Source organism: Xenia sp. Carnegie-2017, unplaced genomic scaffold (genome assembly GCF_021976095.1).
Source record: "Xenia sp. Carnegie-2017 unplaced genomic scaffold, XeniaSp_v1 HiC_scaffold_23, whole genome shotgun sequence".
In the NCBI taxonomy this organism is placed as follows: Eukaryota; Metazoa; Cnidaria; class Anthozoa; order Malacalcyonacea; family Xeniidae; genus Xenia; species Xenia sp. Carnegie-2017.
In genome coordinates this window covers 17582796-17608814 of record NW_025813486.1, presented here as the reverse complement: position 1 = coordinate 17608814, position 26019 = coordinate 17582796, and the positions used below count along the sequence as shown (strand labels likewise).

General features: G+C 34.4%; 1 protein-coding gene and 2 non-coding genes across 3 annotated transcripts; all 3 read right to left on the bottom strand.

Annotated features, from left to right (window-relative positions):
• Nucleotides 1–5857: 5857 nt before the first annotated feature.
• Nucleotides 5858–9932, bottom strand: LOC124449826 (heat shock cognate 71 kDa protein-like). Its single transcript, XM_047000736.1, has 6 exons — nt 9702–9932; nt 7755–7903; nt 7626–7685; nt 7556–7571; nt 6655–7470; nt 5858–6543 (listed from the first exon to the last, which is right to left on the bottom strand). Exons 1-6 carry the CDS (start codon nt 9904–9906, stop codon nt 6074–6076), a joined length of 1716 nt encoding a protein of 571 aa, XP_046856692.1. The 5' UTR covers nt 9907–9932; the 3' UTR covers nt 5858–6073.
• Nucleotides 9933–17270: 7338 nt separating this feature from the next.
• Nucleotides 17271–17342, bottom strand: Trnap-agg. Its single transcript has one exon. It is a non-coding gene; the product is annotated as a tRNA-Pro (tRNA).
• A 4179-nt stretch (nt 17343–21521) lies between these two features.
• Trnap-agg lies at nt 21522–21593 on the bottom strand. The gene has a single exon. It is a non-coding gene; the product is annotated as a tRNA-Pro (tRNA).
• Between the last annotated feature and the right edge of the window lie 4426 nt (nt 21594–26019).

Below are 26019 nucleotides of genomic sequence, written 5' to 3'. Positions count from 1 at the left end.
TCATAACTCTCTTGTGATGAACAAGAGCCTCCTTATACAATAAATCTCTCATCATAAACGAAAGTATCTATGGGCTTCATGTAAAAAAGGGAGTATCTACTTTTTTATGATAGCTTCTACAAAGATAACATTTAACAACCTAAGCAATTTGTATCGTCTAAATTGGACCTCGCTTTCAAAGCTTACGTTATAAAATTTTGATTCATTTTGGATAGTACATTTCTTTTAGCTTACAATGTTTTCACTATTCAATCTAAAAAGTAACTTTTTTTAGCGAGAAATTTCGCTATTTAGCAAATCATGTACACCATTTCATTCACATCACAAAATTACCGTATAGGCAAACAACGTATATAAGAAAAAGTTACCTTGTCAACTGAAGCTAACCCTCGTTTTTCCAAGCATTTTTAACACCTTAAATTCATTCCAAACTTTGGAATTTCTCACACCGTAAGGAATAGGCATCAAATCAGGATACTCATCTTCATCATAAAAGCCATTTTGATTTCTCCCCTTATCTTTTTCTGTGTCAGGCTAATCTGAAGCAATGTCATTGTTTAAAGCAACATGGGGTTTTGGAGAAGTGGCGGATACATTGTACGTAAAAATAAATTAAACCTACTCAGTTTTAATTCCAAATCACATTCAAAGTTATTTTATAGCTGTTAAGAAATGTGCAGCCTTAATTTATTTTGACGTAATCTCGATCCGTCACTGATTTGGAGAAATAAAAGAATGCCCAAGAAGCTGCTGTGCTAAGCATTGATTACTGCTCTCTGGATATAGACATCTACACAAAGTAGAAGACAGTAGCTGTAAATTCTTCGTCACTTTAATGGCAAATACATATTCCGCGAAGGATAATCATCATATTGGCAAATACATACTCCGAGAAGGATAACTTTCTTTATAACACTGCAATTTAATGTAAAGAAACTTAGAAGTTCAAAACGAACTTTTCAAATCATCCAAAGACGAAACTCTTTTTCTTGATACTAGACTTTTTAAGAATACACCTAGAAAAATATCAATAGAAAACCAAAAATGTCGAAACACATTTACTTGAATTATATCCTATTTGGCAAAAGTTATAGAAAAGAAGCAAATAATAATTCTTTATACATATTTATTGAGCTAAACGAAAATTGCTCACATTTTTTTCATGTTTAGTTACACATACATACAGTTAGCTAACACATATAAAGCTAATAATCGAAAATATTAATGAACGCGAACTAATCCTTCCAACAACAACAGGGAGAATAGGCCACATTCTTTTTTTGTTCTTGTATTATCCCCCGTCAATAACATTCCATAGAGTACTCTTCTAACAATAATCCATCTGCATATACAAAGTTTGCAGAGTTCACTTTACATCTTCTTGCAAATCTCTCGCGATGATTGCTTCCTCTTCACTTTCGAAATCAGACTATTCCTTCTAAAGGAAAGACGATGGTAGTTATTTTTATATATCTTCAGCAACATCATGAATAGTTTCCACTACTATATACCACGTGAGCAGTGGCGTCGCCAGGATTTTGCAAATGGGGGGGGAGAGGGCTCAAAATTCATACAACGTAAGTCAAAAGCGAACTTGCCCTGCAAATTTCTTCTGTAATGGGAGATTTTTGAAATATTAATAACAACATAAATAGTTTCATTCCTTTAACTTCCTATTATACATTTTAGGTTGTTAGATTCTTCGTGTTATAACGATAAGTATATTGATTATTGATTCTAACGAAATGTTTACTCGCAGAATATAGTAGTATTTTCATAAGCGTTAGACTTAATTAATGCTATTTTGTATTTTCGTATCTAAAAGTTTGAGTCTATGAGTATACTTGCCACGATGTCATATAAATTCTATGATGATGTATAATGTGGTTCATGATAAGCATCACAATATCACTTGTTCTTCTTTACCCACTAGAGACTTTATTGATTCTAGAAATATTGTTTTTTTTTTCATTTTAAAGGAATTAAAATCTTTATCACTCGGCTGACAACGCAGAAAGCGTAAATGCGATGCAAACTAGTTTGCACAGATATTAGAATGCTTTCCATTTACAGTAAAGTTGTGCGAATTCCGCAAGAGTTATATTAATGCCATATGCTTCTTTTTCGATTTCGAATGATGAATCTCAAGACCCTTTCTAAAATTCGAATGGGGAGGGGGCACGTGGGAGAACAATAAATTTTTAGGGTTGACGTGCTCTTAGGCCCCCCTTAGTGACGATACTACACTTAAGCAACGAGCTTTCAAACCGTATACGTGATTCATCGATATTCCTTTTGAACATAACTTTAGTGGACTCAGTGTTATTAAAGAATTGTTTTGTATTGGAGCCTTGTCCTTGCTAGGACTTTTATCATCGTCAACATAATTCGAATCATCCTTGTTTTTATTGGTCCACCGATCCTCCAAAATTTCGAGTGTAGGCTAGGTTCTTCATCTACATTCAATATCCTCAACCAGGCGTCGTTCATTTTTCTCAGTCATGCTTGATTTTGTTTTACTGTTGGAAGTTTTATTTTCTAGTATTTCTTTTACCGCAATCCGCGAATTATGATATCTCTCATAAATATTAAGGAATTGTTTATACACAAAATATGCAGATACAAAGTAATAGAGAAAAATAAAAACATTTTTAACATTGCCATGCATATGAACAGAAAGAAGGAAAATGCTGACGTAATCAGCAATGTTACTACAAAAAATTTACTGGAACAGGAAAAAGTGGAATTGAAATCTTTTAAATTGCAGTAAATGCTCAATTGAATTTTTGGTAACCAAAAAAGACTGTAAATCTTTCCTTAGTTATAAATTATTACTATACTTTACAGTTTCATATACAGTGCTTACCTCATGAAGCGTGGAGTGATTTAAAGTTGTTGTTTGAAAAACAATATCAATTTTTGCTTTAAACATAGTTACCATATATAATTAAAAAAATTGAGGAATAAAATTTTCTGGGAATAAATCTGTTGTCATTCTGCACTTTCCTTATTGCTGCACTACTTAGTTTAATGATGATAGTTTTCATGTAGGAAACAACCATGATCTGGTCTATCTTTCTTATTAATCACATGTTCATATTTCAGTAATCTCTTCATCTGAAAGCACACAATTTTATCTTTTTTATCTTTTTTTTGAAGGTCAATTTGACATACGCTGCTTAACTATACTTACATCGAATAGTCATAATTCACCAGCGTACTTCTATTGCTATTCTTGCGATTGCTTGCCAATTTTAACTGCAACTGCACAAAAATATCATGTTTGCCTTCTTCATAATCTGCTCTTTTTAAATAGCAGAAGCGTTCAAGCATTACCTCAAGCATTACCTCAAGCATTAAAATAATGACCCTAACCTTATCGAATGTATTGCTAAATTGAATTCAATTTAATCATCTAAAGAACTATTTTTCTATCCCTGATATAAGTACTTTAACCAAGTGCATGTCTTTTTTTTATGGAAGCTAGATATCTAATCCATCATTTACTTTTTTGTTCCGAACTATTTATTATAAAAAAAGGAAGATTATTATTAATTGATCTCTACACAAAGATGCCATGTAAACATTCACTAAAGGTTAATCATTGTTTCTTGAACAAACCATACCCATTCCCAAGTTTTATTAATTTAATCAGATAAATGCATGTAAAATATTTCTTATTGAAAACTAAAGCCTATTTAAGCAATGATAAGAAAACACCATTTTCTCGTTTTCAAAGAAGCCACTTTGTGGTCAGATCTCGTATCACAGCTCATGGATTTCGAACTTCATCTACTTGTGTTTAAAAGGATTCCAGAAAGAATGAATTCCAGACTCCACCTTGTAAAAGCAAACTAATATATTTGTAGATTCCGTCCAGAGTTTGAATTTTGTGAGGTCATTGATTCCCTTGCATAGAGTTAAGCAGTGTGACATTTAAAGGTATCACGCGATGCAACTTATCAATAATTTTAGTCAGAACAACATTGAGAAAATATTTAGCGTATTGAGTACAAAATAAAACAAACAACGAGATCCAAAAACTACAGTTTTTCAATTTTGATTCTGATGTCATGTGTACCTCATTGAAATTTGTTTTCTAGCCATTGAAACAAACCACTCTTAAATAGTGGGCAATAGCGACTGAAAACGCATTTTTTTTAAAACTTTAGTTTTTTTCAATCATGAGGAACATTCAGACTTTTAGAAATTAACAAGAATAAAAACTGCCTAAGGACTACTGACTAATTGAACTAATAGAAAAGTTCTGCTTTGACATGTTATCCTCATCCGAAGATGTAAACAACGTTTTAAACAAAACTAATTTCAATCAAAGTCATAAAACCCTTGTAAAAAAGATGATAAATTAATATTAGCTTTACGAAATTACGTAAAGCTAAATGAGGAATTGAGTCAAAACGAAAGATTTAGGTGATTTTAAATTGCCATTAGCAACCTAATTTTAATGTGAGTAATGTGTTCAGATAAATGAAACACAGTAAACTGCCAAATTTCGTCCAAACTTTAATACATCACAATGCAAGTCAACATTGACAACCTGCTTTTCGAAAGTAAAAAAGTTGCAAACAAAGACTCCTTACAATAAAAGAATCACTGAGATATGTAGAGAGCATCCATGGGAAAATTCATGTGCTGACAGTGTCTCAGGGCCTGTTTATATGGAGCCGAGTTACCCGGCAGGGTGAGTAACTCGGCTGGCTGAGAAAAACGGCACTATGTTTATGTGGCACCAAAAAATTCGGCTTAAAGTCCGATACATTGTTTTATATAAAGTCCAGGAAATCAAAGTATTCTCTAATTTAAGCGCGAAGTGTTAAACACGGCAAAAATCAGAATAAATGAATGGAGAAAAGTTTCAAAAGGCGTAGTTGATTTTTGTGGGCTTTTGAGTTATCATCGTTGAGTTTACTTGCTATTCGTAAGACACACACGCGTGATTGGTAACTACTCTACTCGTCAAACCAAGTTTCCCGTTCAAGCGTGTTTACATGGTGCAACGGAGTAACTAGCCCTGCCGAGATACCGGCATACTCGAAAGGCGAGTTACTCGAATGACTTATACAAACAGTCTACCGAGTTAAGCAAAGGATTTGTAGAACACGCAAGATCTTGGCGCTGCCATGTTACTCGTCTAACCATGTAACTCGGGCCTCAGCTCCATTTAAACAAGCTATCAGACAGTAATCTTTAAAACTTTCTTCATTATAGAGCATCGAGACATTCAGAGCTTTGACCTGCTGAAATAACTAAATATAATGCTCCAACTGACTTGCCTCTCAAGAAAACTGCTTAGGATTCAGAATTGAAACCCGAGCTCTAGCTAAGAATTAACTGTTTCTACTCGATTGCAAATTTTGCTATTTTGTCGATGTATTAGTTGTCTGATTCATACGTCACAATAATTCATGTAGAAGAAATGAGTGCTTAACTAGCTAAATGACATATTTTAGGAAACATATTCGGTAAAAAAACTGTCACCTTTTCCATTTGTATAAATGTATAATTACTACACTTGTAGGAGGTTAAACGTTAAATATTAAATGCGATACCATAGCAATCAATGATATTTTTATTTGTTGGTGTTGTGAGTATATCAAGAATTTTAGGAAAAAAAGATAGTTACATCGCAAAACTTCGAAAAAAACTTTGAAGAAAATGCTGTAAACAAAACAAAAAAATCTCTGAAGATTTTGACAATAGTAGCAATGCTGTGGTGCCATCTTTTCTATAGTATATAGGCTTGGTTTAAATCGTACCTACAAATTTTTCGTGGTTTGAAGAAAAGACTGCAGTTATTATTAGCATATTGCAAACAATTAGAATGACTCACCATGCAGAAATTTTACTATTTTATTTGGCAATATGAATGACGAATAGATCAAAAGAATATTATGAAAAAGCAAAAAAAAATTTATAATACGTATGTACATTGCAACTGCTGCTCATTGCATAACCCATTTAAGAAACGCAACTCACTGACATTAGAAAAATCAATCCATTCATATATATTCATTCTTATTTATGCTAGAACAAAGTTTTTGGTAAAAAAAAGTTAGTCATCATTTATCATATTTTGCAGCTCCTTTAGTTTGGCTTTATATTCATTTTCTTCAGCTTTTTCATTTGAATCCAACCAGGCAATAACTTCTCTGCATTTATACAAGATTTCTTTTGCTGATTGTTTCAGTTGGAAAGCATAACTTTCTAGATAATTTCTAGCTTGAATACGACTCCTTTCTTTGTTGTCATCAGCCATGAACTTCTTAGCTTCAGCAACTGCTTTCTCGATATCTTCCTTGTTTAATCCTCTATTGTCGTTAGTAATGGCTATTTTATTTTCTTTGCCGGTATTTTTCTCAACTGCACTCACGTTGAGAATACCGTTGGCATCGATATCAAACGTGACATCGATATGGGGGACACCTCGAGGAGCTGGAGGAATACTAGACAGTTCAAATTTGCCAAGAAGATTATTATCTTTCGTCATGGCATCTTCACCTTCAAATACTTGAAATACTACAACTACAAACAAAAAATATCAAACTTGTTTGGGAACTAAAATTTTCCTTTAAATTTTTCCTGCATTTTAGAATATAGAACATTAAACAAATATACTTCATTCCAGCAAAGTACCTGATTGATTATCATTGTAAGTAGAGAACGTCTTCGTCGTATTTGTTGGAATGATTGTGTTTCTTGGAATGATAGCTGTCATGTCACCACCAGCAGTTTCAAGTCCAAGGGAAAGTGAAGTGACATCAATGAGCAAAATATCTTTGCTTATGTTACCTGATAAGAAAGCAGCTTGGACAGCAGCACCATACGCGACAGCTTCGTCAGGGTTGACTGACTTGTTTAGCTCTTTTCCTCCAAAAAATTCTTGCAATAATTTTTGAATTTTGGGGATACGAGTTGAACCACCAACAAGAATTATTTCATGAATTTGATTCTTGTTTAAACGAGTGTCTTTTAGTGCATTCTTTACAGGTTTTAGAGTGCTTTGGAATTTTTCTGCACAAAGTTCTTCGAAGCGTCCACGGGTAATACTCGTACAGAAATAAATTCCTTCAAAGAGTGAATCAATTTCTACGTTAGCCTGTGTACTGGACGACAGAGTTCTTTTGGCTCTTTCACATTGTGTGCGTAAACGCCTCATCGCACGCTTGTTGCTAGAAATGTCTTTCTTATGTTTTCGTTTGAATTCCTTGATGAAATGTTCAACCATATACTGATCAAACTCTTCCCCACCAAGATGAGTGTCCCCAGCTGTTGATTTTACTTCAAAAAAACCATCTTCGATGCTAAGAACAGATACATCGCATGTTCCACCTCCCAAGTCAAAAACCAATATATTCCTTTCACATCTAACATTTCTATTGAAACCATAAGCAATGGCGGCTGCTGTTGGCTCATTAATGATTCGGAGGACATTGAGACCAGCAATTACACCTTCAAATTTAAACTGATAATTATAGGTAATTTAACCACCCAGAAATAGAAAGCTAACTCGAGTATTGGTAATGGCTTTAGTTACCTGCATCTTTTGTAGCCTGACGTTGTGAATTATTGAAATTAGCTGGAACAGAGATAACAGCATCAGTTACCTTTTGCCCAAGGTAAGCTTCAGCAGTCTCTTTCAATTTTGTCAGTACCATTGACGATATCTATAGCAGAAATATGTTTTCAGAATACGTAAAAATCTATTTTTTTAAGAAAGAAAATTTTAGCATTACTTCTTCTGGGAAAAAGCGTTTCTTCTCTCCTTTATATTCTACTTCCACTTTTGGACGTGAGCCATCATTGATTACAGTGTAAGGCCAATGTTTCATGTCAGACTGAACTTCGGCATCCTTAAACTTTCGGCCAATCCAACGTTTCGAATCTATAAAAAAGTCCCGTGAGATGTATCATTTTGGATTACATTTTTGTTAGACTAACCAATCAAAAGAATTTTTATAAAGAATTTACACTGGTATTTCTTTTTTTCGCAATGGTATTAACAAAACTTTGTACTGCTGCGAACTATTATCATCTATTATATAAATATTGCAAAATAATTAAAAACTCGTTAACAATCAAGTCAAAACAAATGTAATTTCGTGATTGTAAATCAAAACGGATCCATTTGTCTGTCTTTATGCTGTCATAATTATAAATTTGTCTAATGGAAAATTTGTGGGCGATTACAAATATAAATTACATCCTTATTGTTAGAGATGATGTTGTCTTACAAAAATGGAGGCACGCATAATGATTTTTTAAGAAGCCTAACCTTTTTTTTATTTAGTGATTCATATTCATAGCATCATTACATGTTGCTAGTACGACAACCTAATCCCAACTACTGTTCTATAACCCGTTCATACTACGTCACATAAACTTATGATGTCACTAAATGTAACAAAACACCATTTTCAAGTGATTTAATGGTTAAAGAACCTAACAAATCATTCTTATTAGTATATATCATACAAATGCAGCTGGTTCATAAAATGAAAAACAGATTGCAAATAAATTTAACTTTGTTTTTAGACGTCTATGAAGTTCAATTATTATCTGTTTTATAGATTTACATAAATTTAAAATAACAATAAACATGATACGTGTCAAACTATGAACAGGAAATGCAATAAATGACATGCAATCAATTGTGAAGTGCTAGGATTCAATCATTGCGAAGCCTTTGCGTTCAAAGATAAAACATTGTTTTCAGTTTGAACAGGATCATAGGAATTATAGTCTATCGGAAATGTTCATAGAAAAAAGCAATGTCAGATTTATGGGAAGTCAGAATCACTGTAGCGGCTACTTTTAATATCAAAACACCATTTTAATATAAATTTTAACGATAGCTGTATAAGTCTAGAATATTACTATGCAATAAAAATAGAGGTAACTTATTTCGGAAATTGGAAACACCTACTCTGTATTGTTTTTGAAATACCTTGGATCTGCATGCAGCAACGAAAGTGTGTATGGGTATCAATACAAGATAGTTTTGTATTGATTTAATTAACAGTTGAGTGAACATTATTTGATGTGTCTTTTGATATACTTCACAATGACAATGAAGTTATTGCTCAAAAATAGAAATCCTTAAGAAAATTCGTAAGGGCATCGTTTTTCACGATATATTAAATATAACCCTGTCACGCTAAGGGAGTCTAGGACAAGCAAAAGTTTTATGACAGTTACAGAACCATTTGAATGAGCAGTAAGTACAAAGCACATTTTTCAAATCCCGAACATATTTTATTTCGTTACGTTAATGATATTGAATATTTAACATGATTTGAAACATGTTCATTAACCTGCAGTATTATATTTTTCAAACCATCCATATAAATTGTCTAGCTACCTCTTCTTTAGGCTATAATATTGTATGACAAATAAGCATTGCCTAAAGATCTTTGCTTTTGAATATAATGATCACAAAATGTACGCAATATCATTGATGCCGTGGTGTCAGTTTCACCAACCTGTTTTGCCCCTGGCTTTAAATATATACGTCAAGTTCTAAAGCCCACAACCTTTCACTAGACTACACAATAGGTAGGCTGTAACGGTTTTTGTACCAAAATGAAAATGAAACAAAGAGCAGCCCTTAAATAAAAATAACTACTCATAAAGATCTTAAAATATTCACATAACAAACAATAAATGAAAATAAATTATCTTACTAAAAACTGTGTTGGTAGGATTTATGGCTACTTGGTTTATTGCAGCATCGCCGATAAGACGTCCATCTTCTGTAAAGGCAACATAACTTGGCGTTGTTCGGTTTCCTTGATCGTTTGCAATGATTTCAACCTTTCCATGTTGAAATACACCAACACAGGAGTACTTAGTACCCAAATCAATACCTATTGCTGGACTTCTAGCCATTTATTCTTATAGTAATTAAGACTTAATTCTCTTGCACTGAAACAAAGGCAAATTTCTACACGCGCTGTTAGAAATAAAATTTACTTGGAAGAAATTTTCTAACGGAGCTGTTAATGGCTAAATTAAGCCCTTTCATTTTCATTTGTATAAAATGAAAATGAAACAAAGCAGCTTTTAAAATTAACATAATTACCCTCGAATATATTAAAAAAATAATGCAAACAAACAAACAACTGAAAATATGGAAGAGGCTACTAAAAACATTGTTGTTGATTGGATGCATGGCTACTTGGCTTTTAGCATGCAGTGTCACGAATACGCTGAGATATGATGAAAGCAACAAAGAGTTTTTATCTTGGCATTTTCTGTTCCATTTATCGTTTTGAATGATTTTAACCTTTCCTTCCATGTAGTACATACTGCCCAAGTTAATACCTACTCCAGGCCTTTCAGCCATTATTCTTTCAGTAGTCACGGGTCATGATGTCTTTTCGTGTGTAAAAAGACTTATTACAATATTTCAATAAAATTGAGTGGGATTAAAAAAACTAAAAAAGCATAATGCATAATCATCATTTTTTGGAGGTTTGAGTGGTAACTATCCTTAATGATTGCCAATTTAAGTGCTCAATCCTCTCAATACAAAGCAGCTCAAGTTCAATATTGATCTTCCCAAAACAGAGTTCATGATCTTTTAAATTTACCTTCCATCTACCTTAATAAATTCTCTGTACCTAAGGAAACATGTTCAACAATATAATTTCGGTAAAATCTTGCTTATCTCATAAAATTAATGTCGAGTCTAGAGGTCTAAATACAAAAATTATTTTCACAAAATCTCGAAACATTTTGTCTAATGAAATTGGGTTGGATTTGAAAAAAACTAAAGAAACATAATGTATAATTATCATTTTTTGGAGGTTTGAGTGTTGACCAATCTTAATGATTGGCAATTTGAGTGTTCCATCCTCTTGATACAAAACAATTCATAACAGTGTTTTGGTGGTTGCAAACATAATCGTCACAGTCATCTAGAGTTTCATAACCCTTTGAAATTCTATACAATAATCCTTATTTTGCAGCAGCTGCATGTGATGATTACTATTATTTTGTAAGCCTGTTCTCTAATGTATGAGAGTTTTTTGTCTGTTGTGGTATGTTCTCTAATTCTGGTGGATAAATGGCTCGAAGTTTCGCCAATATGTAGGGACTTACATCACGCGCAGTTGAACTCGTGTACCACCATATATTTAATTGAATCGGGGATAGAGTCTTTGAATTAGAAGAAGTATTTGATTTTAAGTGATGTGAAAATTATCTGTACGGAAGCTTTTCATAATGTTCGTAAGTCCGTCCTGTGTGTGCCGTGAGTAATGTCCGATGTATTGCAGTTGAGTTGTTATTTTGGAATTTTCGTTTTCATCGGTCGTGGTCGTCGTATCAGGACTTTAATTCCAGTTTGAGGTTATTGTTATTTTTATTGTCGAGATATTGTTTTACGGTTCTGCTAACAAAGTGTAGTGGGATATGTACGGTTTCATTAGTAAAGACACAAAAAACATCTTCAAGGTATCTACGTAAAATAGTGGGTTAGTGCCGTTGTTATGGTTTTACGTATCGGGCCCGCCCGGGAATTGGGCTCGGGACCTCTCGCACCCTAAGCGAAAATCATACCACTAGACAAGCGGGCCACGTGCATGCTTTAGTGCCAAGCTCTTAACTACCACGTTCGAGGTCTTAACAGAGGAACCAAAGTTTTTTTGTACAGTTTTTTTGGTCCGATATTTTTCAGTAAAGACCGAGAAAGCAAGGTATTAAAGGTTTATAATATGGCATTATTTAACATGAAACAAAGCTTGTTTTCTTTTTCGTCCTTGCTGTTTTTTGCCGATTGCCTTTCACTTTTCTAGTTTTAGTCCATCAAAATAAGTCTTTTCAAATTGTATCGCCTGTATAGTTAAACTGTTTTCCAAAAGTTTTTCCTTCGAAACACTGTTGCAAATGGTGATTTGTTTTGTTGATTTTGCGTTTTGCTGTATACAATACGAAGTTTGAGGGCATTTAACTGTAAAATTACCCGTTTTGGACCGTGGTCGATTACGGGAAAATAATGGACCGGCAAAAATGTTTCTAAACTAATGAAAGCGTCCCATTTAGCAGGAAGTGACGCTTCCATATTATATAATATATAATCTATTTAAGTATCTTAGTTCCCTACTAACATCACTCATACCAGATGTCTATTCTACTATAGATTCTTTCCCCTTTCTTTGAAGAATTTGCATCTTTTAACTCATCCAACTCTTGTCACAAACTCTTCATTTCCTATTGAATATCTATTCACTAACACACAACTGACTGAAGCCATCATTCTAATAATTGATACAATATTCACTTACAACCCCAGTCTCCCTATAAACAAGACGGACCTCTCGCAACTCTTTTTCATAGCAACAGCACAGACATATTTTTTGTTTAATGGGAATTTTATAACCAGATGGAAAATGTTGGGATGAATTCTTATTAGCACCCATACTTGATAGCATTTTTATTAGCTCATGACATGAACGAAACTGGCTAAATAATTACAACGACAAAGTAAATGGTTTGAACCCGGGAGTATCATTACATGCTCGTAAATGTAGATCACCCAGGTTGGTATAGTCCTGAGAAGAACTGTTTTTGTTGTTGTGGACTGACGTTTCGACAACCTTAGCTGTAGTCATCTTCAGAGTCAAATGAGAAGTAAACGTCAGGTTAGCCGTATTTGTTATCTGGTTCTTACGTCATTGTATTGTGTGTACAGGAAATGTGTGTGAGTCAATTGTGTATTGTCATTGTGGATTAGTGTGAAGTGTAATGTTTTTAGGTGATCATTTGTTTGTATTGTGAATAAGTCGTTTGTAAGGTTCCGGTAATTAGGTATTTGCCGGGAGCCAGTCTCTCTTAAATTTGCGCGGTTTTTGCAATGCATTCTGGGATCGCCAGGGTCAAACATTTTGTATCTTTATAAAGATATCTTTTCGTTAAAAGTTTATATTTAAATTATAATGGGAAAAGGGGATCACTGTGCTGTTTATGGCTGTGATAACGATAGGAGATTTCCTGAAAAATATATCGTTTCCTATCACGTTTCGCTTTTTTCTCCAAAAAACGAAAGACAAGAGTGCTTAGCAAAAGCTGATCAACAGGAAAAACTGCAAAGTCACTACTAATACAAGGGTTTTTTCTAATAATTTCCTTGCTGGTTATCGATTCGAAGGCTTTCCCAATCCAACTTTGTATCTAAAAAGATACCAATCAAAAGAAACCAGTAAACGATTACCGCCGAAAGATAGAAGCAAATCAAATATTCCCACAATAAAAGACGAAAATTTCTGTGTGAAGGGAGTACTAAAAAACGCTTTGAGCATGAGGATAAGGCCATTTTTGCAGCTGAAATCGCTGCTCCTGAGCAGTGTACTGAGTCAGAGTCTGTGAACCAAGACAGTCCACAAATAAATTGTACAACAGACTTGGATGTTACAAGTTATGATTCATATAGCACCATATATTTAAATTAATCTGGGATCAAGTCTTTGAATGAGAAGAAGTTTTTGATTTTCAATGATTTGAAAATTAGTCAAATGTCATCTGTACAGAAGCGTTTCATAAAGTTCGTGAGTCTGCCCCGTTTTGTCGTGAGTAATAATCGATGTATAGTAGTTTATAGTATTGAGTTTTTATTTCGGAATTTTCGTTTGCGTGGTTGTCGAATAGTGCCTATTTTGAGGTTATTGCTATTTTTGCAGTCAAGATATCATTTTATGGTTCTGTTAATAATTGCAGTGGGAAGGAGTTTCGTAAAACAATGGATATGCTGTTTTTTACATCTCGTTGAAGGCCATTGTTCGTATTGTTAAGTTTGTATGGTCTGTTAATGAATGTGTGTATAAATCTGGCTTTGTATGAAAGTGGTGGAAAACTAAAATAGTTTCCTCAGAAGCCTGTGTATGTTGGTTTGTGATATGTAGGCGTTGTACAAGTTTCATGAGATTTTGGTTGTAAAATGTCAAATATATGCAGTTGATCTTGTTGTTCAGTGTCAAATAAAAATCGAATGTTTGCGTGCTGTGGGTTAATGTAATTATAAATCTTCATGGCCTCAGTTTCGCTAGTAAGAACACAAAAAATAGCGTCATGGTATCTGTGATTGTTTAATGGCCTCCTTGAGCCCACCGAGAATTGAACCCGGGATCTCTCGCACCCGAAGCGAGAATCATACCACTAGACCAGCGGGCCTTATGCTTACGCAAATAAAGTAAATATCTTAGTTCCCTACTAACACCACTCATACCAGATGACCACTCCTCCACTAAAAATTCTTCCACTTTCCTCGACAACTTCGCATCTTTCAACTCAACCACCTCTTGTCACAAATTTTTCATCTCCTACGACATTGAAAGCCTATTCACTAACATAACACTGACAGAAACTATCAATCTACCAATTGACCCAATATTCACTCACAACCCCAGGCTCACTATAAACATGACGGACCTCACACGACTGTTTTTCATAACGAAAGCACAGACGCATATTTTGTTTGATTGGAAAATTTATGACCAGACAGACGGTGTTGAGATGGGTTCTCCCTAGCCCCCCCCCCTATTTGCTAACATTTTCCTGTACTAACATTTTCCTCTGCTTACAACAGAACTAAACCACTATTTTACCGCAAAAACGTTGACGATATTTTTTGTATTTTTACCGAGGCCATCAACAAACAGGACTCAAACATTAGATTTTCATTCGAAACTGAACAACAAGATCAACTGCCTATATTTGACATTTTACATCCAAAATCCTATGACACCTGTACAACGTCTGCGTATTACAAACCAACATAGATTGATGAATTACATCACATGCAATTGAATTCATATACCACCTTTGGATTTAATAGAGTAAGGGATCGGATCTTCAAATAAGAAGAAATTTTTTATTTTAAACGATGTGAAAATTAGTCCAATGTCAATATCTGTACAGAAACGCTTCATAATGTTCGTAAGTCTGTGTTGTGTGTGTCGTTAGTAATGTCCGATGTAGGCTAGTTTAAAAACTCGAGTTGTTATTTTGGAATTCTCGTTTGCGTTGGTGGTGATCGTCGTATCAGGAGTTTTAGTGTCCAGTTTGAGGTTATTGTTATTTTTGCTGTCGAGATATTGTTTTACAGTTCTGTAAATAAAGTTTAGTGGGAAGGAGTATCGTAAAAGAATGGATATGATGTGTTTTTTTATGTCTCGTGGAAAGCCATTGTTTGTATTGTTAAGTTTGTATGCTGTGTCAATGAGTGTGCACGAAAACCAGTTTTGTATGAAAGTGGTGTAAAACTAGAACATCAGAATTCCTGTAAAACTAGAAATCAGAACGGAAAAAAATGTGAATACTGAATAAGTAGTCCTAAAGGATGGCTAAAACGTGATGTGTTTGTTGTGTTAGTAAAAAGATTCTCGTTTTCAAACATGGGAGGAAAGCCATTGTTTGTATTATTTAGTTTGTATGCTGTGTCAATGAGTGTGCATGAAATCCAGTTTTGTATGAAAGTGGTATAAAACTAGAACATCAGAAGTCCTGCGTATGTTGTTTTGTGATATGTAGACGCTATACAGTTGTCATGGGATCAACGGCCCCGGAATTTAACAACTCGAGATCTCTCGCAAACTAAGCGAGAATCATACTACTAGACCAGAGGACCATATGCATGACTTCTAGCCATTTATTCTTACAGTAATTAAGACTTAATTTTCTTGCACTGAAACAAAGGCAAATTTCTACACGCGCTGTTAGAAATAAAAATTACTTGGAACAATTTTTTAACGGAGCTGTCAATGGCTAAATTAAGCCCTTTCATTTTCATTTGTATAAAATGAAAATGAAACAAAGCAGCTTTTAAAATTAACATAATTACCCTCGAATATATTAAAAAAATAATGCAACAAACAAAGAACGGAAAATATGGATGGGGCTACTAAGAAAATTGTCGCTGGTTGATACATGGCTACTTGGCTTTTAGCATGCAGTGTCACGAGTACGCTGAGATTTGATGAAAGCAACAAAGCGTTTTTAACTTGGCATTTTCTGTTCCATTGATCGTTCGGAATGATTTTAACCTTTCCATCCATGTAGTACATATTGCTCAAGTTAATACCTACTCCTTGCCTTTCAGCCATTATTCTCTCAGTAGTCACGGGTCATGATGTCTTTTTGTGTTTAAAAAAAACTTATTAGAATAGTTCAATAAAATTGAGTGGGATTTGATAAAACTAAAGAAGCATAAAGTATAATCATCATTTTTTGGAGGTTTGAGTGTTGACCAATCTTAATGATTAGCAGCAATTTAAGTGTTTGATCTTCTTGATACAAAACAGCTCAAGTTCAAAACAGAATTCACGATCTCTTAAATTTACCTTCCATCTACCTTAATAAATGCTCTGTACCTAGTTAAGCATGTTAAAAAATATAACTTCAGTGAAATATTGCTTATCTCATAACATAAGTGTCGGGTCTAGAGGTTTAAACACAAAAATTGTTTTCACATAGTCTCGAAACATTTTGTCTAATAAAATTGAGTGTGATTTGAAAAAACTGACGAAGCATAGTGTATAATCATCATTTTTTGGAGGTTTGAGTTTTGACCAATCTTAAGGATTAGCAATTTAAGTGTTCGATCTTCTTGATACAAAACAATTCATAACTGCGTTTTGGTGGTTACAAACATCATCGTCACAGTCATCTACAGCTTCAGAACCCTTTGAACCCTTAGAATAATCTTTATTTTAGAGCAGCTACACATGATGTTTACTATTATTTTCCAAGCGTGTTCTCGAATGTATGAGAGTTTTTGTCTGTTGTGGTTTGTTTTCTAATTCTGGTGGATTAATGGCTCGAAGTTTCGCCAAGTTATAGGGAATTGCATGACGCTCAGTTGAACTCGTGTACCACCATGGATTTAATTGAATCAGTGATTGGGTTTTTCAATGAGAAGAAGTTTTTGATTTTAAGTGATGTGAAAATTATCTGTACGGAAGCGTTTCACAATGTTCGTAAGTCCACCCTGTGTGTATCGTGAGTAATGTCCGATGTATAGCAGTTGAGTTGATATTTTGGAATTTTCGTTTTCATCGGTCGTGGTCGTCGTATCAGGAGTTTTAATTGCAGTTTGAGATTATTATTATATTTGTTGGCGAGACATGGTTTAGGTTTCTGCTAATTAAGTGTAGTGCGAAGTGTACGGTTTCGTTAGTAAAGACACAAAAAAGATCTTCAAGGTATCTACGGTAAAATAGTGGGTTAGTGTCGTTGTTATGGTTCTACGTATCATCGGGCCCGCCCGGGAATTGAACCCGGGATCTCTCGCACCCTAAGCGAAAATCATACCACTAGACCAGCGGGCCACATGCGTGTTTTCGTGCTCTTCACATTAAGCTTGAGGTCTTAACGGAGAAACATGCAACCAAAGTTTTTTTGTACAGTTTTTTAGGTCCGATGTTTCAGTAAAGACCGGGGAAGCAAGGTTTTATAAGGTTTATAATATGGCATTATTTGACCTGAAACAAAGATTGCTTTCTTTCTAGTCCTTGCTTTTATTTGCCGGCTGGCTTTCACTTTTCTAGTTTTAGTTCATAAAAATAAGACGCTTTAAATTGTATTGCCGGTATAATTGAACTGTTTCCAAAAGTTTTCCCTTCGAAACATAGTTGCAAATGTTGTTTTGTTTTGTTTATTTTGCGTTTTGCTGTTTGAATTACAAAGTTTGATTGCATTTAACTGTAAAATTACTCGTTTTGGACCGGAAAAATATTTCTGAACCAATGAAAGAGTGCCATTTAGCAGGAAATGACGCTTCCATATTATATAATAAATAATCTCTTAGTTCGCTACTAACATCACTCATACCAGATGTCTACTCCACTATAGATTCTTTCCCCTTTTTTTGACGAATTCGCATGTTTTAACTCATCCAACTCTTGTCACAAACTCTTCATTTCCTATTGAATACCTATTCACAAACATACCACTGACAGAAACCATCAATCTAGTAATTGATACAATATTCACTCACAACCCTAGGCTCCCTATAAACAAGACGGACCTCACGCAACTCTTTTTCATACCAACAGCACAGACGTATTTTTCGTTTAATGGGAAATTTTATAACCAGATGGAAGATGTTGGGATGAATTCTTCTTAGCACCCATACTTGATAACATTTTTATTAGGTCATGACATGAACGAAACAATTACAACAACAAAGTAAATGGTTTGAACCCGGGAGTATCGTTACATGTTTGTAAATGTCATCTACGTAGCGGAACCAAAAAAGTAGTGCATGTTTGTAAGTCGTGAGCACCCCGTTCCTCTATATATTGCATTACAATTTCAGCAACTACAACAGAAAAGGGTGAGCCCATTGCTTTCCCATGCAATTGTTTGTAGTGAGTACCTATGAACTGGAAGTAAGTCGAGGTGAGGCAGAGCTCCAGTAGCTCCATAATGTCTTCTGTCAGTAATGGCAGTACGTCCGTGGTGTTTGTAATGAGGGTTTTTGTACAAGTAAGTGCCAGATTAAGTGGAAAACTGGTGAACAGTGATTTCACATTAAAAGACACTAGTATATAGTTGTCCGGTATTTGTATATTGTTGTCCGGTATTTGTATAGTGTTGTAGTATTTGTATAGTTCGATGTATAGTAACTTAATGTATTGAGTGTTTTTTTAATTTTCGTTTGCGTTGGTCGTGGTCGTCGAATCATGTTCATTTTGAGGTTATTAATATTTTTGCTGTCAAGATATCGTTTTATGGTTCTGTTAATAAATTGTAGTGGGGAGAAGTTTCGTAAAATAATGGATGTGCTGTTTTTTATGTCTCGTTGAAAGCCATTGGTCGCGTTGTTAAGTTTTATGCTCTGTTAATGAAGGTGTTTATAAGTCTGGCTTTGTATGAAAGTGTGTATATTGGTTTGTGATATGTATGTGTTGTACAGGTGTCATGGGACTTTGTAAAATGTCAAATATAGGCAGTTGATCAAGTTGTTCAGTTTCGATTGAAGATCTAATGTTTGCGTGCTGTGTGTTGATGTAATTATAAAATTTCATGGCCTCAGTTTCGTTAGTAGGAACACAAAAAATAGCACCCATAGTTATATGCGATCGATAGTAGATTAGTGTTGTTGTAATTGCTTAATGACATTGTTGAGCCCACCCGGGATCTCTCGCACCCGAAGCGAGAATCATACCACTAGACCAGCGGGCCACATGCTTTCATTGCACCAAGTAAATATTTTACGACTCTACTAAAGATTCTTCCACTTTCCTCGACGACTTCGCATCTTTCAACTCAAACACCTCTTGTCACAAATTTTTCTTCTCCCACGACATTGAAAGCTTATTCACTAACATAACATTGACTGAAACCATCAACCTATCAATTGACCCAATATTCACTCACAACCCCAGGCTCACTATAAACATGACGGACCTCACACAACTGTTTTTCATAACAAAAACACAGACGCATTTTATGTTTAATGGGAAATTTTATGACCAGATAAATGGTGTTGCGATGGATTTTCCTTAGCCCCCTCTTTGCTAACATATTCATGGGTTTGTGACATGAACGAAACTCGATAAACAGTTACAACGGACTAAAGCTCAATTTTACCGCAAACACGTTGACGATATTTTTGTATTATTAGCGAGGCTATGATATTTTATAATTACATTAACAAACAGGACTTAAAAACTAGATTTTCATTCGAAACTGAACAACAAGATCAACTGCATATATTTGACATTTTACATCCAAAATCGCATGACACCTCTACAAAGTCTGCATAATACAAATCAACATACATTGATAAATAACATCACACGCAATTGAATTCATATAGTACCTTTGGATTTAATTAATCAGGAATCTTTAAATGAGAAGAAATTTTTGATTTTAAATGATGTGAAAATTAGTCCAGTGTCAATATCTGTACAGAAACGTTTCATAATGTTCGTAAGTCTGCGTTGTGTGTGGCGTGAGTAATGTCCGATGTATGGTAGTTTAAAGACCTGAGTTGTTATTTTTGAATTCTCGTTTGCGTTGATGGTGGTCGTCTTATCAGGTGTTTTAGCGTCCTGTTTGAGTTTATTGTTATTTTTGTTGTCGAGATATTGTTTCACGGTTCTGTAAATAAAGCTTAGTGGGAAGGAGTATCGTAAAAGAATGGATATGATGTGTTTTTTTATGTCTCGTGGAAAGCCATTGTTTGTATTGTTAAGTTTGTATGCTGTGTTGATTAGTGTGCGTATAAGTCTGGCTTTGTATGAAAGTGGTGTAAAACTAAAATAGTTCATCATAAGTCTGTGTATGTTGGTTTGTGATATGTAGGCGTTGTACACGTGTCATGGGATTTTGGTTGTAAAATGTCAAATATATGCAGTTGATCTTGTTTTAAGTTTCGAATGAAAATCTAATGCTTGCGTGCTGTGTGTTGATGTAATTATAAAATTTCATGGCCTCTTTAGTTTCTTTAATAAGTAAAAACACAAAACATATCGTCGTAATTATGGGCTAATGACGTTGTTATTATTATATGTCATCAACGGGCCCACCCGAAAAATAAACCAACTAAGACCTCTCGCAACCTATGCGAGAATCATATTACTAGACAGCGGTCTACATAAATACATTGATACTGATATTTAAAGTAATTAAGTAACTTAGTTCCCCATTAACACAACTCATACCAGATGACCTCAACTTAAAGATTCTTTTACTTTCCTCGACGACCTTGCATCTCACGCAACTGTTTTTGATAGCGAAAACAAAGACGTATCTTTTGTTTCATTGCAAACTCCTGATACGTCGACAACGACCAACGCAAGTCAATTGTGAGTGAATTATATAATCTTCCACTCAAAATTGTTAGAAGTTGCATTATGTAAAATATTTCTTGCGCTGTTGCTGCTAAGCTTATCTCCTCTGCCTCACATGAAAGAAATGCAACTAAACTCTTGGTTGTTTAATGGCTTTCTTTGAGATGTGTCCCAGAGAGACAAAAAGAGAAGACATATATATTTTGCCTTTCATCAAAAGGTTATGCCCAATTGGCATCACCTCAGGCAACAAGACCAACGTCACCATTTATTTTCCCAAAACGAAGTTCATAATCTGTTAAATTTACTTTCCATGTACCTTACTACTTGTTTTGTATCAACTTGACCATATTGCGCAAGATAATTTCTGGGTAATCTTGCTTTTTGCGATAACATCAATGAGGTCTGTACTGAAAAAATATTTTCGCAAAGTTTCGAAATATTTTGTCCAATAAAATTGAGCGGGACTCGAAAAAAAATTGAAGAAGCATATTGTATAATCATCATTTTATGGAGGTTTGAGTGTTGACCATCCGTATGCTGGTTTGTGATATGTAGACGATGTACAGGAGTCATAGGATTTTGTTAGTAAAATGTAAAGAAAAAGGGGAGGTGGATCTTAATGTCCGGCTTGTGTTGAAGTAATTATAAAATTTCATGAACTAGTTTCGTCATAGTCAACGTATGTAATTGTTTTATGACATCAACGGGCCCACCCGGGAATTGAACCCGGAACCTCTCGCACCCTAAGCGAGAATCATACCACTAGACCAGCGGGCCAATTGCAGGCGTTCCACCACTTCACCAATACGAATCACGTGTGATTTTTGGCTTGTCACGTAGTACAAACTGTTTGCATTGCGTACTTTGTAACGGCTTTATCATATATCCTTATACGGCATTGACCGTTTTGACTTGAAAAATTTTGACCATTAATATGTTTTTTTAGCAGTTTTTTGATGCAAATATGTTTTTAAATGTTTTATAAATAACAGTGCATGGTTTGGTTAGTAATATATGTAGCTTCTATAGTCAATAAAAATCGACGGTAGAAAATGTGAATACTGAATCAGTAGTCCAAAAGGATCGCTAAAACGTGATGTTTTTTGTGTTAGTAACAACGATTCTCACTAATCAAACATGATAAAAAAGAATGAAAATAGTGATTGAGTATACTTTCGTCATTTCTCACCGCCAAAGTGCTCTAGAAATGTTTGCGTTGGATCGATGTGTGTGCGTGTAGATAAATTCATGTGCTAAAAAGACAGCTATAATTTTCAAATCGGTTATAAATAATATTGATTCCGTAAAACATATGAGTAGTTTGTAGTGACTCTTAGTAAATGATTTTGACGTTACATGAAAATCACTGCGTTAGCTTTGTGACGGCAAATGGCGTAGTAATTAGTGTAAATTGGTACAAAAGTTTCAAACAAAAACAGTCAACGCCGAACAAGAATATATGATAGAGTTATTCCAATGTACGCAATGTTTTTATTTTTACCACGTGACATACAAAAATACTACATGTGCTTTCTATTTATGAAACGGTGGATTAAACTAATATATAATGTATCTTAGTTTCTAGTACAGTTGATCTTGATGTCTAGTCTCAAACAAAAGTCTAATGTTTGCATGCTGTGTGTTGATGTACTTATAAAATTTCATGACCTTAGTGTCGTCACTTTCAACGTGTAATTGTTATTATAAAGTAAATGGTTTGAGCCCGGGAGTTCTGCTACATGTTTGTAAGCCCGAGAGTGTCGTTATGTTTTTGACTCTGAAGATGACTACCGCTAAGGTTGTCGAAACGTCAGTCAAAAACAACAAAAACAGTCCTTCTCAGGAGGATTATACCAACCTGGACGATCTACATTTACAAACACGTAATAGCTATAACAATGGTTAACTTTTTTTTGTTTTTACCAATGAAACTGAGATCATGAAATTTTATAATTATATCAACACCCAGCAAGCAGACATCTGATTTTCATTTGAAACTGAATATGAACAACAACATTAATTGCCGTTTCTTGACTTTTAACTTATAAATTCCAATGAGACCTGTACAACGTCTACATATCACATAGACTTCTGATGAACTATTTTAGTCGTACACCACTGTCATACAAAACCAGACTTATACGCACACTCATTGAGAGAGCATACAAACTTAACACTACGCAGAGGCTTTGGAAGCGTTTAAGAGTTGGGGTTGTTCCTTATTCGTCATGTCAAAACGCAAGAAACTTTGAATAGCAAAAAAATTGCTTCACGTAACTTTTTTTCAATCGCTTTTTCTGCTTTTTCGAGCAAACATTACAAAAATCCTACCAAATCTTTTTGTTGTCTTTCATTACACACAAATGACTTGCACATTTCCGTCATTTCGTAAATGTTCAAACCATTTAAAACTTTCCAGGTTTCGGGTGCCCGTTCAATAATTTGAAAATTTTGTACACTTATCATAAACGTTAAGTGAGAATCTAAATTTGTAGTTGTCCTTCCTTTAAGGTACACCCACACTACACATCACAACTAAAAACATTTCACTTCACACTAATTCACAATTAAAATACACAATTGACACCCACATATTTCCTGTACACACAATGCAATGCCTTAAGAACCAGATAACAAATACGGCTACTTTTGAAAAGTCAGTCAACAACAACGAAAACAGTCCTTCTCATGACTGTACTAACCTGGACGATCTACAATTACAAACATGTAATTACACTAAGCCACTATGAAAGAATGTTTTATGCAGTGCGGTGTTTGAAATTAAATGAAGATATGATCTTCGCACTTTGCTGGACAATTTAAGCAATTGTCTCATGAACCTAAAAAATTCAGGTGACTCAACGGGATTCGAACCCATGACCTCTGCGGTGCCGGTGCATCTGCTCACCACTGTGTGACTTCATAGCTCAGTTGGTTAGAGCACTGACTGACTGAACTTACGTCTTATTTATCTTTCTGCCAATCAAACGTTTTGCATCTATAAAAAAGTTTTGTGAGACGTATTAAGATCACTTGCGGGGAAATATTACACCTGTGGCATAGTGCCTTGTCTCCACGGGTATTAAGCACGAGTGAATTTAGCTCTTAAGCTCACCGATGCACTACATTTTCTAAGAGCTGAAGTTGTCTATAGGTGGGTCTGGGTCGTACCACAAAAGAGTTTTACATTTTCACTATCACAAAAGCAGTTTGCTTTGTTTTAAATCTGAAATTTGTGATAACAATCGCCATAACCAGATTAACTAATATGAGCTAATTTGCACAATGTACTGCTTATTTTGAAATCTTACACTTAATTAAAGAAAAGCTTGCTCTTCTGATCTTGCTTTAGAACAACCTCCGTTTATATAGACATAACTATCCTTTTCGAAAATGGACAGCAAACTTTGTAATTGGGGGAGGGCATAAACACAACGGCACGTTTATTTATTAATACATGCATTAATGAATATATGCCACCATCCACACTAAATTAATGAATTTGCTACGTTACTGCACTTTTAATGGGAAATTCCCTTTGAGAAGAATTTTTTTCAAACTGAAGGAGCTTTAAAGAAACTACAGTTTGAAGGAATTGTACCTCTGCTAAATGAAAAAATGAAATCCATATGATCTTGAACCACTAAGAATTGAAAGGAATAATAATACGGAAGACGATGAAAATGCTGGGAATATCATTGAAAATGACATGATGCGAATTGATTCTAACACATGGTATGTTACAATTCTATGAAATACATTGCCTAAAATGAAAATTCCATTTTCAAATACTATTGAAAAAAACTGTAGATGATGATCGGGTCATGTTTAACAAAAAAATATTTCACAGCAGAATATGTACTATACTAGGACTATCTGCACTCCCACAGCACCACTGAAATAATCCTGCTTGGATTGTTTTCCTTGAGTGACTTCACCAAATTATTATCTTTCACTTCTTGCATGTCATCAATTTGTGCTTCATAAAGGTGTCATATGATGTACTTTGCAAAATCATGTGTTGCGAGAAACGCAAAGACTTTGCAGTGTCAAAATTGGAAAACACGATTCCAGCACTTAAAGCAAGGTTTCTTACTGTGTCTTCGCTTTTTTGAATTGACTTTACCAAACTTTTTTTCTTTGTTAGTTGACATTCTTGAACAACAGAGTTGGGTTTTCCAGAAATTTTAGTAATATGTGCCTCAGCAAGTTTTGAACACTTTCGACACACATTACATAAGGACAATAGATTTCTCTCTTACACCACATAAAATATTTCTCCAGCTTTCCATTCCTTACTGATAAAAAACGTTTCATTTATATTAATACAACTCTAATTTTAAGTTTGCTGGTAATATTATGATTTATAATGAATTATAAACTAATCGTAGTCAACATCATCACAGGTCAAACAGTTACTATTTTTCAATTATATAAACGAAGTAGCAATTTGATTATATTCTTTTAGTCAATACCTGTTCTCCTGTTCCAAGCTATGCTCATCTGACGGGGAATAAGCAGAATCAGAGTCATTGCAATTTGCATTTGAACTTATCGTCACAATCATATAGAGCTTCAGAAACCGTCAAAATTTTACACAATGATCCTTATTTTGCAGCAGTTGCGCGTAATGTTTACAAGTATTTTGTAAGCGTGCTCTCTAATGTATGAGAATTTTTGTCTTTTGTGACATGTTCCTGATTCTGGTGGATAAATGGCCAAAAGTTTCTTTAATATATAGTGAATTATATCACGCGCAATTGAATTCATATAGCACCATATATTTAAATTAATATGGGATCAGGTCTTTGAATGAGAATAAGTTTTTGATTTTCAATGATTTGAAAATTAGTCGAATGTCAATATCTGTACAGAAGCGTTTCATAATGTTCGTAGGTCTGTCCTGTTTTGTCGTGAGTAATGATCGATGTATAGTAGTATATAGTATTGAGTTTTTATTTCGAATTTTCGTTTGCGTGGTTGTTGAATCGTGTCTATTTTGAGGTTATTGCTATTTTTGCAGTCAAGATATCGTTTTATGGTTCGGTTCATAAATTGTAGTGAGAAGGAGATTCGTGAAAGAATGGATATGCTGTTTTTTATGTCTCGTTGAAAGCCATTGTTCGTATTATTAAGTTTGTATGCTCTGTTAATAAATGTGTGTATAAATCTGGCTTTGTATGAAAGTGGTGTAAAACTAAAA